The sequence below is a fragment of the Phascolarctos cinereus genome, unplaced genomic scaffold, assembly GCF_003287225.1.
Source record: "Phascolarctos cinereus isolate Bilbo 61053 unplaced genomic scaffold, phaCin_HiC Scaffold_2;HRSCAF=192, whole genome shotgun sequence".
Classification (NCBI taxonomy): domain Eukaryota; kingdom Metazoa; phylum Chordata; class Mammalia; order Diprotodontia; family Phascolarctidae; genus Phascolarctos; species Phascolarctos cinereus.
In genome coordinates, this window is record NW_027555625.1 from 357,987,341 (window position 1) to 357,998,187 (window position 10,847).

At 41.6% G+C, this 10,847-nt stretch overlaps 1 protein-coding gene across 2 annotated transcripts in view; it reads right to left on the minus strand.

The window, feature by feature from the left end:
- Nucleotides 1-8,473, minus strand: part of DYNC1H1 (dynein cytoplasmic 1 heavy chain 1) — a 95,101-nt gene extending 86,628 nt beyond the window's left edge. For both annotated transcript variants that reach the window (XM_020971199.2, XM_020971198.2), the window contains exon 1: nt 8,059-8,473. In XM_020971199.2, coding sequence (XP_020826858.1) covers nt 8,059-8,314 — 256 coding nt within the window. In that variant the 5' untranslated portion in view covers nt 8,315-8,473. The remainder of the gene's footprint in view (nt 1-8,058) is intronic.
- Between the last annotated feature and the right edge of the window lie 2,374 nt (nt 8,474-10,847).

Below are 10,847 nucleotides of genomic sequence, written 5' to 3' on the forward strand. Positions count from 1 at the left end.
CTAGACTCTATGAAGACTGATTTTAAAAAATAATTATATGCCACTATTTTTTTTTAAGTTTTTTGAATAGATAGCATAAAACAAGTATTTTCTTAGGATGAGAGCAAGCCCACAGATGTTTATCTAAGTGCAGTGTTTCTGAGCACATTGAAAACACAATCAGAAAACTGACTCTTCTATTTTGAATAGAATAGGATCCTGTTATATATGTTAAAAGATCCACTAACCAAGATAACCAGTCTCCACATCTGTTAAATTTTTTTTTAATCTACAAAAGGAAATTTTATTTGGCATTATTCAAGTACTATTATCTTTGCATTTCCCTACTGTGCCCTCAAAACAAAACAAAAACAAAACAAAACAAAAAAACTCTTGGCTAGCTATACAGAGAAAAACCTGGAGAAAACACACAACCCCAACTTTGCCTCTAGCTGAGACTTTCCATTTCTGTGATTCCTGACTGTGTGGCTATATTACATTTGAAGAAGAGGAAGAGGATATCTGAGGCCCACTGAAGTGGTGAGTCCCTGGAGCACCAGGAATACTTGCACTTCCGCAATAAGGCTACTGCAATGCAGCATAAAAATACGCCCAATGACATAATCTCCAAAGACAACACATACTGATTTCCGTATTCATTTAAGTTATATTTCTTAAACCTATTCGATTACAAAAGCCTTTACCACCTTGCTATATTAAAAATAACAAGTTATTTTACATAGATTGGATAGAAGTAATTCTTTAATGCTTATGAATTGTGAAATTAGGGATTTTAAACATTTCTTACAGTGGCAGATTTTCATCAAGATGTTCTCAAACTCTAAGCCCAGACTGGGTTTTTTCCCCCCCACCCATTTTGAAGATGAGCACATTTACAAATTAAACAACACTGAAGGAAGACTAGGAGACAGATATACTGCAGTAGGAGTGCTCACTGGGAGGCTTAGACCATTAGGGTGGGTCCATTTACCCCAAATATGTGACCCTGGGCACATTCAACCTTTTCCTCACATGATGGTAGATAGACTTACATTACTTAGCTCACGAGGTAACTGTGAGGATCAAAGAACATGATGCATGTTAAACATTTTATAACCTCAACATCAGTCGGAGCTATTGTCATTACTTTCCCAGAAATCAGTTTCCAAGGGTGGGGGTGGTTGAAGAGGCAGCTGATATTGCCTCAAGAACAGTACAACTAACCTCAACACTGGCACATTCCTCAAGTATTCTATTAACAGGTCTCCTACACAACAGTTTTCTCTATATCCAGAAATACGATATTCAAAATTTAATCAAATTAATTAAACCCCCTGAATCTGATGCACGACTAGCTAGTTGCCTATCAGTCAGAACGTCCCAATACCACCAGACTAGCGATACAGTTAGAAACTAGGGGTACTCAAGTAGTAACACTTTTCCACGGCAAGCCAAGCACAGGATGACAGACTGCTTTACGGACTAGAGCTCTGGACTTGTAATCAGGGAGACCTAAGTTCAAAACTTACCTCAGATACTAACTAGCTGTGTGACCTTGAGAAAGTCACTTCACTTTTCTCAGCCTCAGTTTCCTCATCTGTAATAAGAGTGCCTACCTCACAGGTTTGTTGAGAGGATCAAACAAGATAAAACTGTCTCAAAAGTCTTGGTGCAGTTTTAAGCTTTAACATCAAAAAATTACGGCGATGCTTTTCAGACACCCTGTGTATGCAAAGCACTTTGCGAATCCTTAACAAGTACTAGAGGACAGCTATCACTATTACTTAGTGCCTAATGGAGTCTTAGAGGTCAAATCCCATCCCCTAATTTTACAGATAAGGAAACTGAGGCCCAAAGAGGTTAAGTCACTTGTCCAGGGTCACACAGTTACTAAGGGTCTGAGGCAGGATTTGGACCCAAGCCCTCCTAACTCCCAAGTCCAAGGCTCTGTTATAGACTTGCTTCAGAGGCAGTAAAGCCAAGCTGGTCTCACTTATTACAATGACTCATGATTGTAAATTTCCTTTTATCAAATTTTGAGATTTAGTTTCCAGGGACATTGTGCAAAATATCAGTTAATACTAAAGCTGTATTAGATTGTTTTAAAGTACTCCAAAAGTTTTATGATTTCTAAGATTACCTTGTGAAATGGGTGAATTCCTGCTCCCACTACATTAAGTAGTAACTGCAACAAAGAAAAGAAAGTGGGTAACCTAAAGGATTATATCACTCCCTAGCCAGGACAGGTATTAAAACAAGAATAAATAACCTGTAAGTATATTACAAATTGGAACTATTTGCCTAATTTCCATATATTTATTTACCTTGCTTACCAGCCACTCTTGTTACATCACAGGACTTAAAGAGTTGAGAGGGATTTTAGATCATCCCCTTAACTTTGGGGCTGGGGAAACTGAGGTCTGGGGAGGTTAAGTGACTTGTCCAAGGTTCCACAGGTAATAAGCATCAGAGACAGCATGCCTTTCAATCACGCTGGCCCAGCAAAATGAACTATCTTACTCAAGATCCCTGAGGCTAATGCCTTAAAAGCAGCAGAAGTGGAATATGAACCTAAGTCTTCTAACTTCAAATCCAGTGTTATTTCCACTATACCAAGCAGCTTCTCCATTTCCTTATGCACCCAATTTCCTACTTATTTCCTATTTTCTCCCACATCTCCAACCTTTTCCTACCCACAAACCAAGTTTCCTTCCCACCTCTACTCACAAAACTCTACTAATTCAATACATTCACTTTCCTTTATCATAGAATGTCTTAAATCTATTTAAGATATTTGGAAGTTTTCCTTATCTTCCCTAGCTACTCCTTTAGCTTTTCCTTTCAAATTCAAATCTGAGTGTCCAACAATGTGTTGGCCACAGTCAAGAACAAGTATGAGATCCTAAGACACACAGATGGCAGATTAAAAGTTGTTGGAAATGCTTCAGGACAAGCCCAAATTCTTCAACTCTTAAGCCTACATCCTTCAGCAAGCTAGAGTCCCCTTTCTTCAGCTTCATGGTGTGTTGCGGCAGCACTGTCTCCAAGAATACAGTCAGACCACCTCTAATCCAAGTACAGGCATTTACTGAGGATTGACTTTCCTCAGAAGCAGGGTAGGTTCCAAGAGGAATCAGCACCTTAGTAAGACAACAAAGGCAAATTTATAGTGTATTGATGCTGATTACATAACAGAAATTATGACTATTAAAAAGGCAGGAAGGGTTTGTTAAGGGATTAGGTAACAGAGAGGGGGTCCCTTCTTGTGGTTTGGTGGTCAGACATCCTGGTCGTGCTGCTTTCTGATTGGCTAGCTCTTGTGGTCCTGTCTGGTCAAGATGGATAGTTAGGTATTGTGGTCCTGTCTTGGGCTAGATGGATGATGTGATTGTGGTTGAATATAAGAACACACCTATTCAAATATGTGAATTAGATCCGAGGGCAGTGGCTGTATTGAGTCTGGGGGCCTGAGGTGTGTTTAAAGTCAGATTAGGTGGTTAAATCAGGACATGTCTGCTGTTCAGTGGGGCCCATAAGGAAGTTAGAATATTGGGGACGGGAGCAGATTCATTAGGATTCTATCTATGACCAAGGCAGACATGAAATTTAAGACATGTTGCTGTTCTGACACCTTCAGGGTGAAATCTGAAGTGCTGATGATTTCAAAGTAATGAAGAAAATGAGGGTGAAAGTACAATGACTTGTGGGTATGTGGGTATGTGATTCAGACTCAGGTCTGCCTGTGACTCTTGTTCCAACCTCCATGCCAAGCTGTCTCTAAGAAGGAGGTTAAAATGACTCCAAATTTCCAAAGGTCAGATATTTAACTAATGGTAAAACCCAGGACTAAGAATCTTGATTATCTAACTTGCAGCCCAGTGTCCTGTTAACTGAAACACAGTACTGATACTGGAGTCCTGGACTCCACTGGAGGTGCTGTTCTCCTGAAATCAAATCTGCCCCAAGATATCCTTGTTCACTAATCCTTCCCGGATTCTTCCTGCGTGTTCTGCTCTAGATCAACACTCTCAGGCTCTGGGCCTCCTCCCACCAGACCTGGCATGTCCAAAGAACCTTAGTAAGTAAGAAAATTTTTTTTAAAAATAAAAGAACAGACTAACCTTTTTCTTTTTCAACAGGATAACTAGACAGGAAATGCTATATATCTAGTATACTTAGATATTAGCAAAGCATTTGACAAAGCTTCTCACACTATTTTGATGAAAAAATTAAGACACATAGGAGACTCAGGGAAATTTAGAGTGACCAGAACCAAGTGCAGTCATCAATGAATAGGTCAATGACAACTTGGAGGGAGTTTTCTAGTCGAGTGCTCCAGGGAACTATCTTTGGCCATGTATTGTTCAAAATTCTTATTTTCTGAATGAAGCTACTTATTATATGTGCAAATGGCACAAAGCTAGAAAAAAATGACTAACAATTTAGTTGACAGGCTTTAAGAAAATCTCAAAAGACTAGAATGACTGACTGAACTGAATACAAGGAAATTTAAAAGAAAGAAGCAAAGTTCTATATTTGAGTTGAAAAAAACCTTACAAGCACAAGATGGAGGAGTCATAGCCTAGACAACAACTTCTATGAAAATCTTTGACTTTTAGTAGACTACAAACTAAGCTAATGATGTGACATGATAGGCAACAAAATATTTCACCCTGAGCTGTATTAAAATAAGGTACAGGATTCACAGAAAGCTAAGTAATAGTTCCACTGTACTCTGCTATGGTGAGACTGCATCAGAAGCATTGTGCTGAATTCTGGGTCCAATTTTATGAAACACGGACAAGCTAGAATTCATTCAGAAGTGGGCAATCAGGACTGAGAAACAATACCATACAACGACTGGTTGAAAAACTGCAGTCATTAAGCCTAGAGAAGACTTAGGGACATGATAAGTTTTCAAATACCTTAAAAATTTTTTTTCATGTGGAAGGATTTGACTTGTTATGCTTTGGTCCTAGTGGCTAGAACAAGATACAATGGGTGGCACAGCGGCTTCAGTCTTGATGACTGCTCTAACCACTAGAGCTGTCTCCAAAAGAAGAACAGGCCATCTGAGGAAGCAAAGGGAGTCTCCTCACTGAAGGTTCTCAAGCTGAAGCCTGCTAGAGGACTATTTGATCAGCTTTACAACAAGGGAGATTTCTCTTGGATATAACTTGTACTAGATGGCCTCTTGAGTTTCCTACCAGCTCTTAAGAGTCTGTGAAATTTCAGATTCAAAGTATCAAAGCAGTTGTTTCATCAAAAGAAACAGTTTAAATCTTTTAACTTCTTAAAAGATATAAAAATAAAATTGCATTGCTCTTTTGTCATTTGATAATGACACATTTCAACAAAATAAAAGCAATTTTAAACATTCATGAGTGTATTAATGTTGGCAGTCTTTAATTGGTCTGAATAAGTAGGATCTGTTTCCATTCCAACTGAAATCTAGATTTTTAATGCAATGAGCTAGGTGCTTATAACTGTGATAACTTCAAACCTAATTTAAAAACTTTAAAAGAAATTCTTAAAAGAAATGTAACAATAAAGCCACAAGTAACTTTAAACTTACTTCAGTACTTCAAAAGCTTCATTATTTCATCCCCGCAAGCAAGCACTCCTTCCCTCTACAACCCCTACTACTTGAGAGGGCATTTTCAAGAGTTGCTACAGTCATCCTTAAGCCTCCTCTTTATGAAAAAAAAAATCACCTAATGGCCTATGATCTATTAAGCCTCTCCCAACTAACTTACTAGAATTTGAACAATTATTGCCAACCTGTAGGATCTGTGATTTCATCTTTGTAGCAAACTCCCAGAGAGAAAATTTCCTCTTAACGCTGAGAATCAGCAGCTATTCTGCAACTTATAGCTATGAGAGCAAAGCACTTTACATATATGATAGGATCTCCTAAATCTCAGACTCCTATGAGGTACAGATACTAGAGGTACTATTATCCTCCTTTCACGGATGAGGAAATCCAGACTCAACAGAGGGTAAGAAACATGTCCACAGTCCCAGAGTTCTTAAGTAACAGAGGTAAGATTTGAAGAAAGGCCTCCCTCTACTCTTAAGTTTTTTCTCTGGGTTATCATGTTAGTTACACCATGATGAGATACTGAGTAGTTCTGTGGAAGAAATTTGAACTAATAGGTTTACCACAAAGACTAAGGTATTTTTGTTTCTAAATGTCAACTTAAATTCAATCTTTGTTTAGATCTCAATAAGTGAAAAAACAAAATTATGTCTACAGTATGAGTTAATAACAAAAATTTAGCCATTTTTAAAGATAAAAAAAGATTTCATTTTCAAATATTTGAGACACTGAGCCAGTTTTGAAAACTGCAAGTCACTATGGAGTTGATACAAAAGGTGGGACGCTCATTTTTCCTGAAAGGGGAGAAAAATGAAGTGAATAGGGAAACCATTTTAGATCTGTACCAGAAGACATAATGCAGAAAATATTTTTAGGGAAAAAAATGTTCTCTAATCAGTGTTTCTATATCATAAAAAATGGACACAATTCAAATAAAGAGCAGTAATTGTGATGTTACAGCAGTTAGAATTTAGAAGACTAGGTTGATAAAGAGCAATCTATTAACAAATCACAGGACAAAATTCTTTTTATATAAGGGCTGGCTTAGAAGTAAAGTAATTTCTTTGGGCCTGAAACTGTGATTTCAAAATAATAATTCACTATTATTACACAAGTTTCAAAAACTATGCATAAGAAAGAGAATGTGATAAGCCAAACAAACAAAAAAAAAACTAGCCCTGATTTCTATACCCATATTCAGGGAAAGGAAATAATGCATTATTAACATCCTAAATATCCAACACCTTGTTTTGTTGAAAAAGGAGACGCATAGCATGACTTGCAACTTGGGTTCTGTATTAATGATAACAATTAGGAATAAGAACTGACCAATCTTAAAGCATCAAGATGAAATTCTTGAAATCACACAAGCTTTAAACTCTTGAGAAAACTTGGTCTTGCTTTTTTTGAAGATAAAAGTCTGAACAGTTAGTGGTGGAGATGAGGCCAACTGGTTCAGTCAAAATAATAGGTGACACGTTCAAGGCTGGTCAAGTTCTTTACAAATATCTCATCTAATCCTAACAACTCTGTGTGGGAAATGGCTCATATTTTGCCAGTGCGGATATTGAGGGTCAAAGATTTATGTAATTTGCCAAGGTCTCGTAACTAGTCAGCAAAGGGGATGCTCTGGAACCCGGTCACTCCTGAATCCAATCCTAATGCTCTTTCAGCTATCCATGGAGCTATAGAGATGTGTTGATTCTAATCCTTTCTGAATCATTAAGTAACTGTGTGACCTTGGTTGGACAAGGTGGCTCCCTTCTTTGAGCCTCAGTCTGCCTATCCGTAAAGTAAAGGGGTTGAAGCGAACTATGTCTGAATTGAACTAATACCATAGATCTTAGGATGTAAAGGATTCTTCTTCGTCTCTCAAGGCTTCTGATTGAATGCAATTCCTCAGGTCCTCAGATTCCTTCCTAATCCTACTCCCACTGGAAAAGGGAAACTAAAAACTGGCTGAGACCCAAACTCCAACCTAACAAGAAGAGGCTCCACCCAACACGGCCATTTTGAGAGCTCGGAGGAAAGACAATGACCCCAGTCTCCTCCCTCCATCAAATGACTGGCTTTGGTCTAGATGGCCTCTGAGGTCACCCAGTCCAGCCCGGATCCCACAGCTTAGGAATCCTGGACCCGTGGAAAGTGCGGGCTGGAAGGCCCTTGGCGACCGCCCTGTCTAGTGCCCCTCACTGACAGACGGGGTAACTCGGGATACAGAAACTGATGGACGCTTTCTTTCCTCCCCCCCTGGAGATGGGGATGGGGATGCGGACGCGTGGCCAGGGTACCCCCTCCCGGGATGCGGGCCCCACCCTCCCCCGGGGCACTGCCCCCAGTGCCCCGCCCTGAGCGGGTGGGTGGGGTCGGTGGGCTGGGGGCTTTGGGGAAGGAAAGGAAGAAGGTGGGGAGCCTTGGCCCAGCTCCCGCACCCCCAGCGGCGCCGGATCGGGGAGCCCCCCCGGGGCGGGGCGCGGCACCTTTGAGCGTGGACCTCTCCACCAGGACGGTGTGGACCTGCGGGTCGGAGAGGAACTTGCGCATCTGCTCGAGGGCGCTCTTCTCCTCCAGGGCCGCCTCCAGCGCGGCCGGGGCCTCCCCGCCATCTTCCAGCAGCAGCGGCACTAGCTTGCGCAGGTGTTTTTGCAGCACAGCCACGTCCGCCACGTTCTGCACCGCCGACACCTCCAGGCCGGCCGAGCCATCCTCGCCGCCGCCGCCCCCGGGCTCCGACATGGGGCCGCTGCCGCTGCGAGAGGAGGGCGTGTGCGAGGGGAGAAGGCTGCGTGTGCGGCCGAGGGATGAGCGCGGGGGTGTCAGGGAACTGGCGAGAGCCGGGAGAGAGGGACGGGTCCGGCCGAGCGACTCACACCCAGTGAACAACCCCACCGGCCGACAACGAAACAGACAGATCGGGGCGCGAAGGCGAGGCTCCGCCCTAAGTACAGCCCATCACGGGACCCGCGCGCCGGGGGCCCCGCCGCACTGGCTCCTGGGACTTGTAGTCCAGCGCAGCTAGAGAAAAAGAGAGGCAAGAGACTAGGGAGGATTAAAAGGAGATGTGGGTGATGATGACCCTTTAAAGTTTACAGACAGCTTTGCGTATGCTCAGTGCCCTGAACGTATATTTTATATTTATATATATATATATATATATATATATATATATATATATACATAATAAGTGCTTTATCACTTGACTTGAATTATTTGATCCTCATGACAACCCTAGGACTTAAGTGACATTATTTCCCCATTTTACCAGTGTGGACTGAGGCCCTAGGAGGCTGAGTGCCTTGCCCGAAATCACACAGGTAGTAAAAGATAGAGGCAGGATTTGAACCCAGATCATCTGACCCTCCAGAGGGACTCAGTCGTTTCATTCTAGATGTATTGAAAGTGATGCTCCTTAGGCAGTTGACGACCGAGCTTGGGGAGGATGATGGTTGGAGGGCAGAAGCATTTCTCTTTGTATCTCTAGCACTGAACATGGTATCTTGCACATAGCAGGCCTTCAATGAATGCTTGCTTAATTAATTTGAACTGATACCTCAATTTGGTAGTCATGTGCATAACTTGAAAATGAAATTTTGGGAAGAGATGAAATTATCAGCCTGCCCAGGTGGTATACCACTAGACCTAGAGTCTGGGACAACTGTATTTCCAAGCCTACCTCAGGCACTTACTAGCTGTCTGATCCCTCCAACTCTATCTACACAATCTACGGTGACATTTTTTCCCCCTTCTTTTTCAACAATACCTGCTGTACCATCCTTCCAGTCCCTCACTCTTGAAACCCAGGGGTCCTCCTGGATTCTTCATTCTGTCTCACCCCTCATATCCGAGCTGTTGCCAATGCCTGTTAATTTTGCTTTTTCAGCATTTCTTATGTATGCCCCCTTCTTGACTCTGATGCAGCCATCACTCAGGTGCAAGCCCTCATCACCTCATTCCCAGACTATTGCAATAGCCGACTAGTGGGTCAGCCTGCCTCAAGCCTCTCCCCACTCCAATCCGTCCTTCATTCAGCCATTAAATCGATTTTCTTAAAACGAAGGTCCAATCACGTCGCCCTCCTACTTAATAAACTCCAGTGGCTTCCTAATGCCTCCAGGAACATTCTACAGAATGTTGTGTTGGACATTCAAAGCCCTTCATAACCTAGTTCCACCTACCTTTTCAGTCTTCTTACACCTTGTATCCCAACATGTAGATCCTCCATCTCTGGTCGTTTTCTCTGGCTGTCCCCCATACCTGGAAAGCTCTCCCTCCCTCCTCTGCTCAGACTACTGACTTCCCTGACTTCCTCTAGGTCCTAATTAAAATCCTGCCTTTTACAAGATACCTTCCCCAATCCCGCTTAATTCCAGGGCCTTCTGGAATTATGTTAATTATTTCCTATTTATCCTGTATGTAGTTTGCTTTGCATATGTTTGTTTGTATATTGTCTCCCTCATCAGACTGTGAGCTCCTTGAGGGCAGGGACTGTCTTTTGCTTCTTTTTGCATCCTCAGCACTTTGCACAGTGCCTGGCATATAGTAGGTACTTAATAAACGTTTATTGATTGATTGATTACTACTAGTGATCTTTGTAACTTTGGACAAATCTCTGGGCACAATTTCCTCATCATTCAAATGAGGGGATTGGACTAAATGATATCTCTAAGGAGCCTTGCAGCTCTAAAATGCTACAGTATGCCCTGCCATGCTATGCTATAACCCCTAAGACTCTTTGCTGTTAAGCATTGATGAAATAGGGCCTTGTTTTCTGGCCTGGAAGTTTTTAGTTTTGAGAAATGGGAATATGGGTTCTGCCTTCTGAAAGTTTACATATTACAGAGGAAACATTAATAATTCATTCATATCTGGGACAGCTGGGTGGTGCAGTGGATAGAGTACCAGCCCTGGAGTCAGGAGGACCTGAATTCAAATCTGGCCTCAGACTAGCTGTGTGGCTCTGGGCAAGTCACTTAACTCCAATTGCCTCACCAAAAAAAAAAGAAAAAAATCCTTCATATCCCCAGTCAAGTTGTACTCTAATAAAAATATAAAAGGTCCCCTAGTACATTAAAATAATAGTAGTTCCCTCTCTTCTTACAATAATCAACCCATATGTATGTATTAAGTATCTGCTATATGTCAGGCCCTGGGCTACTTGCTGAAAGAACAAGCCTGTGAAGTAGATAATTCAAGTATTATTCCCCTTTTACAGAATCAGAAAATTACAGATTAACAAGTTAGGAAGGATCCAACCATCTCTGGGCATGAA